The 19,490-nt window shown below is 33.5% G+C and overlaps 2 protein-coding genes across 2 annotated transcripts; one reads left to right on the top strand and one right to left on the bottom strand.

Annotated features, from left to right (window-relative positions):
- The first annotated feature begins 1,837 nt into the window (after nucleotides 1-1,837).
- LOC145814234 (molybdopterin synthase catalytic subunit-like) lies at nucleotides 1,838-3,101 on the top strand. The gene has a single exon (XM_082910806.1). It carries the CDS (start codon nucleotides 2,332-2,334, stop codon nucleotides 2,890-2,892), a length of 561 nt encoding a protein of 186 aa, XP_082766932.1. The 5' UTR covers nucleotides 1,838-2,331; the 3' UTR covers nucleotides 2,893-3,101.
- Nucleotides 3,102-14,909: 11,808 nt separating this feature from the next.
- On the bottom strand, nucleotides 14,910-16,336 carry LOC145814242 (uncharacterized). The gene is made up of 4 exons (XM_082910811.1): nucleotides 16,229-16,336; nucleotides 16,049-16,153; nucleotides 15,569-15,945; nucleotides 14,910-15,109 (listed from the first exon to the last, which is right to left on the bottom strand). Coding segments are annotated over exons 1-4 (540 nt in total). The 5' UTR covers nucleotides 16,286-16,336; the 3' UTR covers nucleotides 14,910-15,108.
- Nucleotides 16,337-19,490: the final 3,154 nt, after the last annotated feature.

The raw sequence follows: 19,490 nt of genomic DNA on the forward strand, positions 1-19,490 counted from the left end.
TTGGAAAAAAAAAGGGAAGTGTATGAATTGGACTCTTTTTCTATGTTTTTGGCTGATGGAATCGGAGATATACTTTATGAGTTTGATATCAAGTTCACCGGGTGTGTTGGTTTTTCTGTCCGTACTCTTTGTCTCGTGTATTCATCATTGACGCTGCAGGCAACCATTTCTCACTTGTTTTTGTTAAAACACCTTACCACATTGAAAGTGAACCAGGCCAACAATTTATATCTAAAATTTTTCCGTTTGACATGATGGGTTGGGTTGTGTTATTTTGGTCATAAAAAGATAAAATAATTTTTGTAATCTAATAAAATGAAATATCATATTCAAATCATAATTATTTTATTTTTTATCGTAAAAATTAAAAAAATTAAAAAGTTCATTCTAAATGAGATTTTTTAGTCTTTAGTTAAAATAATTAAAAAGTCAAAAATTTAAAAAGTTAACTCAGGGAGTTAAGTTTTATACGATTAGGTATACAACAAATTAAAATTTGACACTATACACATCACATCATTATCAGTTGAATTTTGGGAGCTTATGTAGGGAATTTAAATATTGCCTCTATTTGGTGTTATTTATTATAAGTTAAAAATTGATAATAAAAAAAAAAGTTAGAGCACCTGTTTTCTAATTGCTAAATAATTAATTTTTTTTTTTAAATTTATAATTTATTTAAATTATTTATACAAAATAGGTTGTAAGCAAAAATTGTATTAAAAAGCCCGTTACAAACATTCAAAATCTAGCTCAAAAAAATATTCTTAAATTAAAATAACTAATAATCAATTCATTCAAGCAAACAAGGTCATTATTTTTCAAAAATTAGTGACCAGCCAATTGCAATTCAACAACACTACAAACCCACCTTTATCAACTAATTTATCTAGAAAATAAATTAATAGTTTAAATTTATTTTACTTGGAGCTCATATATTAATAATTTAATCTCTATTATGCAAACTAGGGTTGGGCATAAGGTTATCCGAACCGCCAAATCCGAACTGATCCGCATACAAATAGACAGTTTTGCAGACATAATGAGGGAAGATGCAGTTTGAAATATGGCACCAGCACTCATAAAAATCAACCCGCACTTACACCTTAAAAAAAAACCCTAGACCGTTGTTATTTAATTGTTGTATTTTAGATGAAAGTAAAAGTTAATAAAGAATTACTAGTAGGTAAACTTAAGATTTTGAATAATTTTACTTTAATTGTATTGTTAGGTAATATATAATGAATGAGATTGATGATCTAATTTAGGATTTTGTAAGATGTACTTGTTTTAATTTATGATTTGATTTAAAAGTTTATGGTCTATTTGATAACTATTTCGTTTTTAATTTTCGGTTTATATTTACAAAAATTAAAAAAAACTGTCATAAAAACTTGTTTGATAATTTTTTTGATTTATAAATAGTTATCTCAGTTTATAAATTTGAGGAAAATCATAAATTCAAAAAATGAGTTTACTTGATTTTTAAACAGAAATTTAAAATTTTGACTAACAAATTTTTTTTTTTCAAATATTTTTTTTTCAAGTAAATTTTTCTTTCAATTAATTTTTTTTTTCAATTATTACGTGTATGATTCCATTGTCATAAATAATAAAAAATAAATATAAATATTTTAAGCCGGAACAAACATATTTTTTAATTTATGTTTTTAAATTTTTAAAAATATTTTGTTCAAACCAAACGCATTTGTAATTTATGTTTTTCTAAAAATAAACAAAAATCAGTTTATAAATTTTTTGTAAATATAAATGTAAACGTTACCAAATGCTACCTTAGGATTTTGAATAATTTGTTTGTGTTAAGAATTGATTTTGTTATGTTTTTAATTTTATAAGTTTTAATTCATTAATTATTAATTTTGGAGCATTTTAGAAAATGGGAGAAAATGACTCAAAATAAATATTTACAAAATAGTAAAAAAAAAAAGCTCCAAAATAAATTTTAAAAAAAAAATTTCAATCGGCAAACCGTTCACAACCATCTGCACATCTGTGAACCCTATCGACGCAAACCGATTGCAGGTTAAATTTTTTCCAAACTACATACATACAAACACAGGTCCAAACCAATTTACAAATCCAAAACCCAACCGCAACGCCCCTAATGCAAACACATGCAGGGTAAATTATGTATTGATTGGGTTCATAGCATTTTTTATTGCAATTAAGCCTCGAGTGGTTTGCGTAATTAGTAGTGAAATAGGACCCCGTGAATTGCAAATTCCATAAATTTTCGGTTGCTAAAAAAATCTTTCTCTCTCTCTCTAGTTCTGGTTCACAAGCAACTTGCAAGCAAACAAACAAACAAACATGGCGAACGAAGAGGATGAGAAGAACCTGATCGAAATCTTAGAAGAGAACGTTTCAATCGACATAGCAAAATACATCAACTACGTCCAATCTCCAAGTTGCGGCGCCATAGCTACTTTCTCCGGAACAACCCGCGACACCTTCGATGGCAACCAAGTCTTAGAGCTCAGATACGAAGCTTACTTGCCAATGGCGATTCGCTGCACCAAATCCATCTGTTCATCGGCTCGTTCCTCTTGGAATCTCCACTCCATCGCCGTCGCTCACCGCCTCGGCCCCGTTCCAGTCGGCCACACCAGTGTCTTCATCGCCGTCTCGGCTGTTCATCGTGCTGAAGCTTTGGATGCTTGTAAATTTCTGATTGATGAGATCAAGGCTTCGGTTCCGATTTGGAAGAAGGAGGTTTATGTTAATGGAGAGGTTTGGAAAGAGAATTCTGAGTTTTTGGAGAGGAGGATTGACATTGTTAAGGGTAATGGTGTTTGTAGTGAGAGGAAGAAGGGTTGCTGTGCTGCGAAGGTGAAGGTGGAGAGTGGAGCTCCTGATTCTTGTGACAATTGAGGGCTTGGAGAATGGAATTGGGTAAGAGAACTTTGTTGAAATTGTATTTTCAAAACCCTAGTTTTTGAAACTACATAACCACTTGATTAGAATGCTATGAAATGTGGTGTATCACCGTAAGAGTGACTACTGTTAACTGAATTGATTGCCGAGCTCTTTTGTAAATTTGATGAAAACTCATTTATTTTTTAAAAACACTTTTAAGAAAATTTTATTTTCTTATTTTTCGTATTTTTTTATTTTTACTGAATTTTTAAAATATTTTGAGTCATTTTTTTAATTTTTAGACATACTTAACATAAATATATTTAAAATGTAAAAATAATTTGAAAAAAATATTTTAAAAATTTACTAAATACCAAAAATATAAAAAAATATGAGAATTTAGTACATTTTTTATATTTTTATGTATTTATTAATTTTTAAAAATATTTTTTTACAAATTTTTTATTTTTTGGATATATCTAAATAAGGTGCATCTAAAAAAGTAAAAAAAATGTTTAAAATTTTAAAAATATTCACTAAAACGAAAAAACACGAAAACTAAAAAACTCAGTTTTAAAAAAACTTAATTAAAAAAACTCAAATCAAACACACTGATTCTTTTTTCTGCTCACCAAACTGAGGATGGTTGGCCGCTTTCATCAATTTATTGTTCATAGCCGTTGCATTTTCACCACCGGATGTCTTCGGATAACCACTTCTTTACAAAAATTTGTGAAAAAATTACACTGTCCAGTCGACCGACTGGATATCCGCCCGATCGTCCACCTAGATAAAAGTTCAAAATACTCCGTCAGAGCACTTGATAAATGGAATTTTTACTCAAATTTAGTGAGAAAAAAAAATACACCGTTAGAGATACTCTTAAGTTATATGATTATATATCATGGAAGACCAGAGTACATTGTACCTTTTAAGGCTGTGTTTGGTTGGATGATTTAATGAGAGAGATAAAAAGAGAAGAAAATGCAATCTTACTTTTTGCTTGGTTATAACGGAAAGAAAGTAAGAGTGAAATGCAATCTCACACTTTGTCTTTTGGTTTAGTTAGGCTCTTCTCTTTTTTCATTTTCCATCTCAATGAAATATAGTTTGAAATTCGGATCCTACTAATTTTTTTATTTTTATTTTATTTTATTTATTTATTTATCTCTTTATCTCTTTCCCTTTTCTATTTCCCTTATCAAATCCTCCAATCAAACACATTTTTAGATTTTAGTTCTAAAAATTAAATTTATGTTGTAATTTAATCCTGTGTAGTGTTCTGTTTCATAATTGCCAAGGTTACATCATGAGCTTACTCTTAGATTATCAAAGTGGATAGGTTTGTTTTTATACAATCTCATCTAGGATCCAGCCATGCTCATAGTATTTTGACAATTCAATTTCAGCATTTGAACACTGCAAATTGGACTTCTTGTGATGCTTTCATTGCTAAACTTTATTGCTTTTTCGATATAGTGATAGGGTCTTACTTCTTCTTGGTGTTGAGCTATGGTATGCTCTATGTGCCTGCAAAATCATTGATCCTAGACCTGGTGTGTCCCATTTTGTAGATGAAGTGTATTCAATGCCCTGGATTAGATTAATTAAATCATTTAATTCTTACAACATCTCACAAATGAGGAAAACCATTGTAAGTTTCTTCTAAAATGCATTCAAATTGGACACCTAAGGCATTCGAGCAAGCTAAACTCTGCAGACTTGAAAACATGACCAATTTGTGAAACTGATAGATGGTAACAAAGGATTTAGCCTTTTCTCTCAGGAGCAAGTATAATTAAGTGAAAGATTTAGAACCATGAAAATTTATCTTTTATAGATGTTAATTATATTGTCAATTTTTGAACAAATTAGCCAAAAATATTATCTTATGCATCAATTGTTGTGGCTTGAGGACCCAAAGGAACCATGGGCAGACAGAAAACTCAAGAAATAAATGAAGAGGGAAAATGACATGAAGAAAGGTGCATTGAGTGTTACCTCTTGCTGCTTGCTTTATTATGTTAAATACAAAAAGGGCTGCTCTCTCTTACCTTCCTATTCATATATTGTGTTGTGGTGCAGCCCTAGTAATAGTTCAGTTCATCTGTTATTATCATCAAATTGTCCTCTGGGGATCCTGTGCTGTCTTTGGTGATTTTGATTGTACCTTTTGTTTGAAGTAAGGAAGGAGAGAGAGATGCTAGCTGCACAAAGGAAACTGTGTAACTCAAATGGAGGTCTTTGGAAAAATGATCTTAGATGAGAGGAGATTTGAGTGATTCAGTCTCAACTGCGGAGAAATGTTTCTTCAGGAAGGAAAGCATTTGAAAATAAACTGCTAATCCTGGAGAGCCATGGAAAAAGAAATTTTTGTTGAAACGACTTGTAGGTAGTATAGGAACAGGACAACACTAGTTCATAATGAACTTGGTACTGGACATATGTAATCTATAAGTTGGCACATACTTCTTAGAAGTGCAAAAGGAGTGGATTTTAGAGGCTCAAAATTAAGAAAAAATTACTGCTCTAGAGATCTCTCTTTGTAAAGCTTCATAATTACCTATAAAATACATGACCCTCGTACTCTTAAATTTAGATTTATTAGTTTAATGAGAGTAGATCCGTGTCCAAGTGCAATTTCTTTGTGATATATTTCCTTGAAAATTTTATCAAGGAAAGGACATTTTGACATGACTATTGTAAATAGATTGATGAAGTTGTGAGTGGTTGAATATGTCTGGTGGTGTTGTGGTAGTTGTGAGGAGGACTGGGTGAGGAATGAGGCAAGTTTTAGTGAAATAGGGTGTGGCAACTGAGAGCCTGAGAGAGAAAGTACAGAGGAAATCCCCAAATACACTTGTATTGTACTTGTTGTGAGGTGTCTTGTATTCACCATACCCTCACTCGAGGGGCGGGCCCCTTGCGATGCCGAAATTGATATTTATGGGCCTGTGATGTTAATTTCGGCTCATTAAACTATCAATTTATACGTTTTTGGGTTAAGAGAGAAAACAGAGAGAGTTGCAGGATGTTTTTGTAATCCTTATTGCGTATAGTGGATTTGATAGTTTCTCCGCCGCAGATGTAGGCATCTTGTCGAACCGCGTATATCTTGTGTTTGTTTGTGCGCTGCTTCTTCTTGTTATCGTTTATTATGTGATTGAAATCAGGTTCTTGCATAACAGTACTATTGTTTGACACAATTGAGCGGCATGTGTCAGGGAATGCTAGGTAGCAGTCTCTGGGGGCTTTTCCCATATTAAGCCTATTTTGTATCTTAATTCCCAAACTAGGCCTAGTTTGGACGGAATTCCCAAACTAGGCTAAAGCGCTATTACAAATCGCGTTTTCACTGTTTGGAGCCCAAAATGTGATGAATAGTGAAAGCGCTATTGCAAATCACGCTTTTAATTAAGAAAGCGTGGTTGCAAATCATGCTTTTAACATAAATTTTTTTTTTCTGAAGAAAGCGTGATTCCAAACCACGCTTTCACTGTGCATCTCGTTTAATCATTTTCTGAAGAAAGTGTGGTTCCAAACCACGCTTTCACTGTGCAAATATATATTTTTTTTTGTTGAAGAAAACATGATTGTGAATCACGCTTCCACTGTTCAGCTAAAGAAGCGTGGATTGTAACCACGCTTTCACTGTTCACTACAGTAAGCGTGGATTGAAACCACGTTTTCACTGTTCATTTATTTATTTTAATATTTTGTTTTTTTTTATGTTCTCATTGTTTTGGTGATAATGTAATTCATAAAATTTTTTTGGCTTTACTAAAGCCGTTCTCATGTTAATTTTTTTTTTCTTTTGTCTTTGTTTTGGTTTAAAAGGTGTAATTCAGAAATTTTACATAATATGGGAAAAACCTCTTCTTTTCATATATTAATTTGTGTTACATAATATGAGAAAAACCTCTTCTTATATATTAATTTTACATAATAGTTTTAACTAATTACTAAGCATTTGGGAATTAAGCCAATTTATATATCATTTAAATTTTTATGGGAAAGGCCTCTTTTCATATATTAATTTTACATAATATTTTTCATATATATAATTTTAAAATCATGTTCATTTAGATATTATTAAGCCAATCATGTTCATTTACAAAATTCATGCTTTCACTGTTCACTACAGTAAGCATGGATTGAAACCACGCTTTCACTGTTCATTTAAATTTTATTTTATTTTTTTAAATTTTTTTTTTCTGTTGTCATTGTTTTAGTGATAATGTAATTCATAAATTTTTTTTGTCTTTACTAAAGCCGTTCTCATGTTAAATTTTTTTTTTCTTTTGTCTTTGTTTTGGTTTAGAAGGTGTAATTCAGAAATTTTTTTTGTCTTTACTAAAGCCGTTTTCATGTAAATTTTTTTGTTTATTGTTTTGTCTTTGTTTTGGGTTAGAAGGTGATAATGTAATTAAATTTTTTTTTTGGCTTTACTAAAGCCGTTTTTATGTAAAATTTTGTTTTTTTTCTTTTGTCTTTGTTTTGGGTTAGAAGGTGTTATTTAGAAAATTATTTTGGCTTTACTAAAGCCGTTTTCATTTAAATATATATATTTATTCTTTTATCTTTGTTTTGGGTTAGAAGGTGAGAATGTAATTTAGAAAACCAGTTTAGTAAAATACCCATTTTCATTAATTTTTTTTTTCTTTCGTCTTTGTTTTGGGTTAGAAGGTGATATGCATGCTCTACAGTCCGAAACACACCCACACACTGTGCAGTTCGACGAGCAACGACGAAGGGTGAGACGCGAAGAGCACCGCGGAGTAGGCCAAGAAGATGAAGGCCACCGCGAGAGCTCCTAAAGTAAATTTTGTCAACATCTTTGTAATAAAACTTAATACATGATATACGAAGTCACTAATTTACTAAATACTCATACAGGCATGAAAACAACATAACTGAAGTTGCAAATGTAACAGTTTTTAGCTACATAAGTAGTACAGACATAAGTCTCCCACAAAAATACATTTTGGACACCATGAACTGAACACACATTACATACATCCTGGACACCCTGAACTGAACACACAATACATAAATATAACAGTTAGACAGACAAATATTAGGCAGACAATCTGACAAACTCATTACGGAAACACTTAGTCTAACACAGACATTACATATTAATGCACGACCTAATATTGCCGAAGTGTGGACATTAACACTTAATTCGCGCTTAAATCGGCAAGTAGCTCAGAGTCTAAATAATTCGAAAGCTCAGCGTCAGAGACAAGTTCATGATCCTCCATGATACTCTTGATAGCCGCAACATTTGGTTCTGTTTTGTTCTTCTGGGCATCCTTCTTAACTATGTATAGCTGCATATTGCGGGCTAACCTACGGCGCATTTGAGAAATCTCACGTTGTAGTCTTTCATATAGTCGATCAACATTATCAGGATCTTCCTTTTGGATCTCAACAGAATGTGCTTTTGGCACCTGAAGTTGATTTTCCCGACTTAAGGTTTCCAGCTGTACCCGCTCTATAAATAGTGCAGGTCACTTGAGACGAGCAGCGTCAGATAAACCATATCCTGTTTGATTGTCAGATGGCTCCATACATGAACCTCCTTGAATTGGATAATACTTGGGCATCAAAAAATGTCGCTTCCCAAACCTATCACGATAACCACAAGCATAATCTAAAACAGGTATTCCCACTCCCTCCCATGAATCGTCTTCAGCATCGCCACATCCCCTTCTCCCTCATCGTGGTGAACTGTCACCCCTTTGCAAGTTCCTACCACCTCTGTGATTCCCACTCCCTCCCATGAATCGTGTAGCCATGCTAATTTTTTAAAACAAATGAATGATAATTTCGTAGGGTGAAATGAGTTGTAAGGTTGTGTCTTCACCTTTAGTCGTTTATATAGTTTGGTTATGAACGGCTTTAGGAAGATGCCTCTGCATGACAATCCCACATATACGAATAAGGTATGAGTTGTCACTAGAATGAAAAAACAGAGAAAAGCAAATACTGTGTACCAAGTCACGTGACTTGACAATCCATCTGCATATACCGACAAAATAAGGGCATGCTCAATGTAAGGTAAATCAGTGAATTCACTGTTGCCATGTGACTTTTTGAATTGAGAATCCCACATATATCAATAAGAGATGAGTTGTCACTGTAATAAAAAAATCGAGCAAAAAATCGAGAAAATCAAAGCCTGTGCACCAAGTCACATGACTTGACAATCCATCTGCATATACGGACAAAATAAGGGCATGCTGACTGCAAGGTAAATCAGTGAATTCACTGTTGCCATGTGACTTTCTGAATTGAGAATCCCACATATATCAATAAGAGATGAGTTGTCACTATAAAAAAAAAAATCGAGCAAAAAATCGACAAAACCAAAGCTTGTGCACCAAGTCACATGACTTGACAATCCATCTGCATATACGGACAAAATAAGGGCATGTTCACTGTAAGGTAAATCAGTGAATTTACTGTTGCCATGTGACTTTCTAAATTGAGAATCCCACATATATCAATAAGAGATGAGTTGTCACTGTAATAAAAAAATCGAGCAAAAAATCGACAAAATTAAAGCCTGTGCACCAGGTCACATGACTTGACAATCCATTTGCATATACTGACAAGTCTCTCCACAATTTGACTACTCAATGTGTGGAAAAATAAAGCTTATGTAGGCAATGTTGTGTTTCACTTAGCTATGCATCATTCGTTGTTACGACCTACTATTTGTATTTCATTGAAAAGTATGACTATTTGAATTTTTGTTGTCATTTGGAATTATTTTAAAATCAACTTTTGAATATTCAATTTGTAATATTTTGGGAAATATTTACAATCTCAACTTTTGAAATCAACTTTAAAATAATGATGGATCTTGTGAGTGAAACGTGGGTTAGGCAGGAGTACTTGGCCACCAATGTTTGTGAATATCATGGTGCATTCAAATCTGTCCAGAAAACTGGTGCATTCAAATCTGTCCAGAAAACTGGTGTTACATAGTAATTTCGGAAGTGTTGTTCTCTTTGGGTATAAATTCGAAAAATAACAAATCAGCGTCATTAGAACTAGTTACAAGTCTAGTTTTTTACATTTTTGGCCTTGCGTTGATTGCTATTCTATACTAAGAGAATCGTCAATTTCTTTAAAAAGGTGCAGAAAACAATCTGTTTGGGTATAATTAATTATAAATAGTGATTTTCACAAGCAAATCAAGTAAAACCAATTGGGTTTTAAATTTAATCCCCCAACTGGACTAGCCACTTGGCTTTAAGCTTGTTTGTCCAGCCCCCGAAGTTTAGTTTTCTGTCAACCCCCCATTTCTTACCAGAGTCATCATTTGTACTGGACTTACAGGAATTGGAAGGTGACTCTTTCTTCTTTCCTGATGGAGATTGAAATTCTTTACGTAGAGGATCCCTATTTGACGAGCCCCAGTTAAGGGAAGCTTTTCATCGAGCTACCTGTTCTATTTTATGTGTTATTGAAGGCGGTAGTTCGTTTGTCTGAACTTTATTAGTCTCTCAATTGGACCAACCACTTGGTTTTGAGCTTGTTTGTCTAGCCCCCGAAGTTTAGTTTTCTGTCAACCCCCCATTCCTTACCAGAGTCATCATTTTTACTGGACTTCCAGGAATTGGAAGGCGACTCTTTCTTCTTTCCTGATGGAGATTGAAATTCTTTACGTAGAGGATCCCTATTTGACGAGCCCCAGTTAAGGGAAGCTTTTCACCGAGCTACCTGTTTTGTTTTATATGTTATTGAAGGCGGTAGTTCGTTTCACTGAGTTTAGTTTTCTGTCAACCCCTCATTCCTTACCAGAGTCATCATTTTTACTGGACTTTCAGGAATTGGAGGGTGACTCTTTCTTCTTTCTTGATGGAGATTGAAATTCTTTACGTAGAGGATCCCTATTTCACGAGCCCCAGTTAAGGGAAGCTTTTCACCGAGCTACCTGTTTTGTTTTATGTGTTTTAAGTATTCACATAATTCAACATACATTAATCCATTTATTAATCCAGAACATTCATTAACTCATTACAATTCAATAAAGAAAGTCATGAAGATATACGGTGGTTGATCTATATTCAGCAATGGGTCGCTATTGGGTTACAGATGGAGATGAATTTCAATACCCATTAAATCCAAATTTGCGTTACTCACGTGCCACCGTCAATACCATGAGAGTTGAGTGGAAATTTCGCATAACTCGAGCAAACGTTCTTGTTGAGTTATGTCGTGAAGTTAATATTAAATTTCCTCGCTGGTTAGCCATGCGTATGCCAACTGACACTCCACAGTTGTTGCAAAGGGCATTGCATCGTATCCACGACGAAGTTAATCGCATGACCCAACGTTTGCAAAGGTCCTCACTAATGAAGACCACAAATGAGCGTGCCCAAGATGGGTTAATGGATGATGCACACCAGTACTTTGCCTGGAGTATGGATGTTATGTATGAATCTGATATTGAGATGTCAGATGATGATGATAATGAATGAAATTGTTTGGATGAATGACCAAACCATTTATGTTGTAATAGATTTGTAATGCTTATCAACGACTTATCAATGAAGGGGGATATTTCAATTGTTTTTGAAGAGTTCTTGTAATTCTACAAATAACAAATACCTTTGCTTTCTCTCCGTTATTGTTATTTTGAAGAACACTTTCAATACCAGCCACTCCATGCACTCACTCTACACACTCACTTTTCTCTTTTCTCTCTCTCTCTTTGACACACAAACCCTCATCCCACACACACATACCAAACCCCACACACACACACACACACACCAAACCAATATAATTTTTAATATATATAAATTTTATTTTATAAAATGAAGACCAATATTAAATATATATATAATAAAATTTATAATAGCAAATAATAATCAACTATATGAAATTGAGATCAATATTTTCAAATAATTTTTTTTTCAATTCATTTTTTGTCTATTTATTTATTTTTTTTCAATTAATCTTTTAATTCAGTTAAATATTTTTCAATTATTTTTTTCAATTATAATATGTGTGATCCCATTGTTATAAATAATAAAAATAAATATAAATATTTTAGGCCTGAACAAACATATTTTTTATAATAATCAACTTTATGGGTTTTTAAACATTTTGTTCAAACCAAACGCGTTTGTAATTTTTGTTTTTCTAAAAATAAACAAAAACCAGTTTTTAAATTTTTTGTAAACAAAAACAAAAAACGTAAATGTTACCAAACGCTACCTTATTTATTTTTATTTTAGGGTTTAGGATTTATAGTTTAATTCTTAATTTTTTTTTAACTTCAATTTTATAAAAAAATAAATCCTAAACCCTGAAAAATAAATTTTATAAGTAAGAATAAAAAATTGTGAAATTATAATTTCGAATAAATAAGTATGACACATTTACATCATCTGTACAAGTTTGATTTACAAAAACTATAACAATTACTACAAAAAAATATATATATATATATACACTCCATATCACACTCGCTAATGCCCTAACCTGCCCCCAGTCCCACAACCCCGACCGTGGGCCTCCCTCCTCGGTCTCCTGCGGTAGACTCTCTGAATATCTGGCACTCCCTCCCCTGCATGTGGCCCTCCACTGACTGCCTGTGGAGCCTGTGAGTGTGACCCCTCATCTCCTGCATGTGCTGCCCCTGATCCTGTCTTTGCCTGAAGATCGGATATTGCTGTGAGCTGTGAAACTCCCTCATCTGGTGTAACTGTATCACGATCTGCAGCTGGACCTCTGTCTCTGCCCTCACCCCGACCTCATCCGCGACGTCCGCCACGACCATAACCTTGGATCCCTTCGTACAATAACTCTCGGATCTCTGCAAGGGCCTGCATCGCATGCTGTCCATCACGTCTGAAAAGGGCGTTCTCAGCCAAATGATATGGCCTCCCAGCTCGAACCACCTGAAAAAAAATTCAAACGTATTAGGCTATAGTTGACTGAAAGTAAATCAATTATGATCTTAACAATTATTTGACACATACTATGATACTCACCAATGTCTCGAGAGAAGGCCCAAGTCCCTGATATCCGGAGTCAGACAGGTGGCTCGGATTACCGACGAGTAGGTGTGTATGTCGCCGATACCACAACATGTAAGGGTCCGAAGAGGGGAGGACCTCATCGCTCCAGTCAGTCTGTAAAATACTGTCGCGAAAGGAATCCCACAGCTGTATATATCGCATATGATGTAGACTCCAGTCAGTGCCGGCTCAGTCACGTCTATTAGTCGCATGCAATAGCCACTCGGTGTCGCACTGATCTGGCACGGACTGGACCCGACCAAACTGTCGGAGGACACGATCAGGGAGATGCCACTCAACCACATCAAAACAAATGAGTGGCACTCTCGCTATCCATATCTCCTCACCTAGTCGGCAATAGTCTAGGAGCGTACCGAGGACCCCAGCATAAGGCTGCCAAATAAACTACAATAACGACAAGTCTATTAAAAATCGCTCATGAACATATACATTTCATATGACAATTAAAATTTAGGTATTTAAATTTTATACCTCGCCCTCTATTATCCGGTCAAGCTAGTCTCTATACACGACGACTACGTGGGTCGATACGACCTTGTGGCCCATGTTAACGCTCCACCGGCTACCCCGAGGTCCGGTTGGCAACTGCATGTCTCCCTGGCCGATGGGAACCTCACCAGGAGCAACCAGTTGCCGCCTAGACGGGGCAATGCGAATCAATCTCTCCCACACCCAAATCAGCAATAGTTTGAACGCAATTACAACACTGATATATGCCATACAATATGAATTGACATGTACAACAAATTTGGGATTTAAAGACGAAACAAATTTGTCCCAAAATGTATATATTTCGTCACCCAAACTAATTACGACGAACATTTTTCGTCACCCGTTTTGTCTCCAAAGGGTCGTCGCTAAAGGGTCTTAGAGACGAAAAAAAAAATTCGTCATTGAAAATGATAAGTTTGTGACGAATTTTTTTGTCTCCAATACACTTTGTTGGGAACATACTTGTAAGTAATTAGCGACAAAATATTTTGTCATTAAAGAAGAAATTAGAGACAAAAGTATTTCGTCATAAATATAAGAAATAGAGACGAAATAATCTTGTCACGTTTAATATAAACGAAGACGAAAATTTTTTGTCAAAGAAGCTACCAATAGAGACAAAAACAAATTCATCATTAAAAATGATAAATTTGTGACGACTTTTTTTGTCTCCGATACACTCTGTTGGGAACATACTTGCAAGTAATTAGCGACAAAATATTTTGTCATTAAAGAAGAAATTAGAGACAAAAGTATTTTGTCATAAATATAAGAAATAGAGACGAAATAATTTTGTCACGTTTAATATAAAGGAAGACAAAAAAAATTTGTCAAAGAAGCTACCAATAGAGACAAAAACAAATTCATCATTAAAAATGATAAATTTGTGACGAATTTTTTTTGTCTCCAATACACTCTGTTGGGAACATACTTATAAGTAATTAGCGACAAAATATTTTGTCATTAAAGGAGAAATTAGAGACAAAAGTATTTTGTCATAAATATAAGAAATGGAGACAAAATAATTTTGTCACGTTTAATATAAACGAAGACGAAAATTTTTTGTCAAAGAAGCTACCAATAGAGATAAAAACAAATTCATCATTAAAAATGATGAAATAATGTCAAAAAAAATTCGTCACACATTGAGGGTAATAGTGACAAAATGTGACAATATTTTTTGTCATAACAAATTCATTTAGCGACGAAATAAAGAATTTATGACAAAATTAATCATCCACCTAAGCCAAATAAGAGACAAAAAAAATCTTCTTTAGGGATGGAAAATTTTGTCAATAATTTCATAATATTTTTTTCCACATTATATACCTATTTTTATCAAAATCTAAATTTTAGTTCAACAAATATGACCCTGTTCATGTTGAAACCTGTTGAATATAACAATTCCATCACAACTTAACCTAACCTGTTATCAACACATTTACGAATTAACAAAATGAAAATATCCATTCATCATTACAAATAATTTCATCCTGATATAATAAAATAGTGAAATATCCACAAAATATCCAAAAGTTATAACTTGTTCAATTCCACCAAAAATCCAACAATAACTAGTGTAACTCCAAAAAGTATGTGTATCCTTATCAAACAAAAATGAACATTCAAACAAATTACATCATTGTTGCACGTCAAAAATGCCACCCCAATCCAATCTGCAAAAAAATAAATTAAAAGTTTTAGTAATTAATCAATTATACAAAAGATTAAAAACATTAGTAACTCATCAATTTACAATTAGATCAATTATACAATTTATCCCTGTAACAGACTTTTTTTTAGATTACGAGAACAAAAAATTAATTTTAAGGCTAATTCACAAATGGTGCATCCCATTAATGTGCCGTAAGTTCATACAACTTATATTGGTCCCTCCTAAGGTGTTTCTATTGGTTCTTGTACAAATCTATAATTGTGTGATAATTTAGCATTTCGACAGCCTTTTTCAAGCTTTAAGTATAGAGAAAAAAATATATTTTTTAGACTAATTCACAATTTATACATCACGTGCACCTGTACAAATTGGATGTCATATGCATGTTTCCATTACTTCATAATTCTTCAAACATGTATTCTTTTATAAAATTTGTTATATTAAAGTTAATATACTTTACCAAGAAGTATGTCCACTTGTGGATGAGTCCCCTCCACTTCCAAAGTGTCCAGTGAATCCTTTGGTCCTCAAAAAATTGACAACATCAGCCATTATCTCCCCTTGCTTCTTCTTACCCTCTTCAAGATCTTCTATTTTATTTTTCTGCATTTGTATTTGTTCCTTTTGTGTCTCTATTTGCATCTCAAGGCGCTTCACATAATCATTTGTTTCAGCATATATGGTAGTGGCTCTCCTAATAGAGGATGAAGGTCTCATGCCACGTCCCTTCATATAGCCAGACCTTGGCTTTAGGACTTTGATTGATAGCTCTTCTACAGTCAAAGGGGTTGATCCTGGCTGTGAGAGGTGATCAGCCTGTGTCTGTATCATATTTTCCTATCAAATATAAAAAAAATTAAATAATTATTAGAAAATTAAATAAGATTATAACAAATAGTATTCTAAAATTTTGTTAATAAAAATTGCAATATATACGCACATAATTACACTGAGCTTGAGATGAGATCCACTCATGTGTTTTCTCATTATAGTGAGTTTCCTTGTACAACTCTGCTAGATCAGGTAGCATCTTCTTTTCTCGTGCCTAATTCGATAGACCAAATATTCAATAAATAAAGCTAAGAATCTAATATAATTCTGAAAGTGCAAGGATACGTACTAGTTTTTCTACTCTAACAGGGATTGACCTAGAATCACACCTATGTTTTGTATACATCCTTTCTCTGTTCGCAATGTTGGCCTTTGATTGTTCCTATAAGGAAGAATGACCAATATATCATTAGTAAGACAAATATGTTGGCTTTTGATTGTTCCTGTAAGGAATAATGAACCAATATAACAATGAAATGTATCACTAGTAAAACAAATTTAATGGTTGATAATAAAGAAATTGCATTGTTCCTCTCTATCATTTTCCTATATATCATTTCAACTTAAAAGATATTTCAAATTATTCACTAGTTTCATTCAATTATGTGAAAAATAGATTAGAGGACTTGTTGAGATTTCATCATAAGACGGTTTTTCTGGGTGAAAAAAGAAAAACGAGTAATTTACACCGTTCACAAATAGGGGGCATATAAGCATGGGCAAGATAGATTGTGAAAAAATCCATTTACATTTCACAAGATATGGAATAATTACTGATACCAAACTCATAACCCTTTTTTTCTTCCGCAACTCTATCAAATCTAAAGTTCTGTCTCAATACCCTATATTAGTTACTTAGCTAGTTGCTTACCATTATCATGAAACTTCAGACCAAACCCAAGAACAAACAGAAAATTGATACAATCATAGAAACTGAAATCTTAGTTCTTTATTCTATGATGTGAAAGATGCACTTTAAGGAACCATAAATTAATCTCCTATTATGCAAGCCTTCCAATCCATGTTTAATAGTTTCCCTTTCTCATTTTTCCACTTATTTGGTTTTTATTATGTTCCACTTACATGCCTAGAAGATAAAAGGAAAAGAATACATATGGAATTTCACAGCAAATTGATTGTGTTCTTTCTAGTTGTTTTAGAATCTCTCCCTATTCTAATCAAATTCTTTCTTCGCTAATATAATAAAAAAGATGCAAATGTTACTAGAAATTCTTTAGTGTTCCACTTTTTATCAATAAGATCTATCCACTTGGTAGGATCGACATTCTTTGGTGGGTGGTTTCTTGCATACTCCTCCCCTTTAGCCTCCTTCAGCTCCATGAATTGTTTGTGCAGCCTATAGGTATGGTTACTCAATCTCCGACCAAATTTTGTGTTCATTGCCTTCTCTATATCAACAGGGTCTCCTTGTAAATCAAATTGATCCTGCAAAAAATAGATAAGTCATAGATAATTCTTATAAAAAATAAAATAATTACAATAAATAATTAAGATTTCTAACCTATTATAAAAATGAGTAAAATCTCCTATAAGTAGACAACGAACTTACATTCAAGCGTTGAAACATCGCCTCCTTAACGGAGGCATCAACATACGTCCACCTACGAACACTTGGATTTGGTAAACGAGTTCGCACTTCTACACCAATCTTTGAGGCTAGTTTTGAGGCATAGTCCCCTACCGGTGCACGAAATTTTGGAGGGATAGGCACGCTAAGCTTTCCGTCTTTATCAACAAGGCCTTGAACCTCTTTGCCTTGAGTCGGGCCACGAGCACGCTTAGCAACTGATATTGTGAAGCCATAATATTGAAATAGTATGTGAACAAATTTAATTAAGATCTCAAATCAATGTAAATAAAGAGTGTGTCTTACCAATAGTATTACCAGCAGTCACCTCAAGTTGAGGCTCCACATTGAGAGGTGGTGGCGGATTGCTAGTCACCTCAGGACGTGAAGAGGTATCCCCCTCTTCTAATGTGTGGGTCAATGCCTCATGATGAGATTGTGAACGGGCTCTCGATGGTATCTCTAACAGCTGAATAACATAATAAAATATGAATATATGTACAAAGATATACATGTCTATGTGTGTATGAATTGGAAGTAACAAGAAAGAATATATTTCACAATGCATAAATGTATAGTACCTCATGCTCAAACGAATCATAGGTTTCAGTGTCACTACCATCTTCAGCCTCTGATGGTCGATAATCATCATCATTTTCCTCAATTGGTATTTGTTTTTCCTTCCTCAATTTCTTATGTTGAACCGTAGCCTTCAAACAAGTTGTTATATTCTTCACTCCTAGAGCATTCATTCTCTCACGGTTTTTATTAATATTCTTCATACTTTGTTTCTCATAGTTCGTTACCTTCTTAGTTGTGGTACTTGGTTTGGTCAATTGCTTTTTTGTAGCGTCCATTTTGCCCAACTATAAAGCATAATTGAACATTTTTTTAGTGGATACGCATAATTGAACATTAGATGTAAAGAAAAGATAATTATATATTTCTATACATAAAGCATAAAGCAACAACAATCTCAACAAGTGGATATGTCATATAGACTCTAAATCATTGAAATATGGCTAGAGTGATATTGATGATTTTTGTTTTTACCATTTACTTATCATAGAACAAATTAATTACAAACCAAGCCCTGGAATTATTTATCTTCACTTTGACTTGTACACTAACAACCACATGTTCTCTACCTTTTGTCGTCTTCCATGGTAATTTTCTAATTTTTCTCTATATTTTTTCATCATTTTTTATTTTGTTGTCATTAGCTAGCCACTTTGTCCTTTGTTAGTGCTCTACTCTCACTATGCTCAATTTGGTTCAATTAATTTACTGTTTGATGTTTAAGTGCTTTTACCAAGTTGGTTTGTGGAATGTAACAGTTTGGTTGTTTTGGATTGTGGCTTTATGAAATTTTCTATACCCTTATTTGCTGTGCTAAAAGCTTAAATTTTTAGGACTATTAGCATTAATACGAACACAGAAATTGCTTTCAAGTCACTACTTAATTCATGACCTGTTTGGTAATGTTGTGTGTTTAAGGTTGGTCAGTTGTTGTCAAATTTTGTCTTCCTTAAGTTGAGAAAGATAATAAGCTGAGAAAGAATGGATTGAGATGGTTTGGTCATATACAATGAAGACCAGTGGAGGCAGTAGTGAAGAGATGCAATAAAGTGATGGTAGATGGAAGTGTTAGGGGAAGGGGCAGACTTAGATTGATGTGGGCTAGTGTAGTAAATAGAAATATGAATATCTTTATTTTTACTAATCAAATGGCTTTTGATAGAATTGAGTGGAGAAGAGGATTCATGTAGCTGACCCATTTGATGGGACCTAAGGCTTGGCTTGGTTTGGTTTGGTTTGGAAAGAGAAGAAAATAACAGACTCACTGCAAGCTTTTCTTCTATTTACTCTTGAATGATTTGTTTACATCAATAACGCCCATATATATAGGGTGAATCGCTATCATTTTCCACAATTTTTATAATTCTAGACTAGCGATTGGTGA

This window comes from Camellia sinensis, unplaced genomic scaffold (genome assembly GCF_055761805.1).
Source record: "Camellia sinensis isolate YWXY unplaced genomic scaffold, ASM5576180v1 Unanchor1, whole genome shotgun sequence".
Taxonomy (NCBI): domain Eukaryota; kingdom Viridiplantae; phylum Streptophyta; class Magnoliopsida; order Ericales; family Theaceae; genus Camellia; species Camellia sinensis.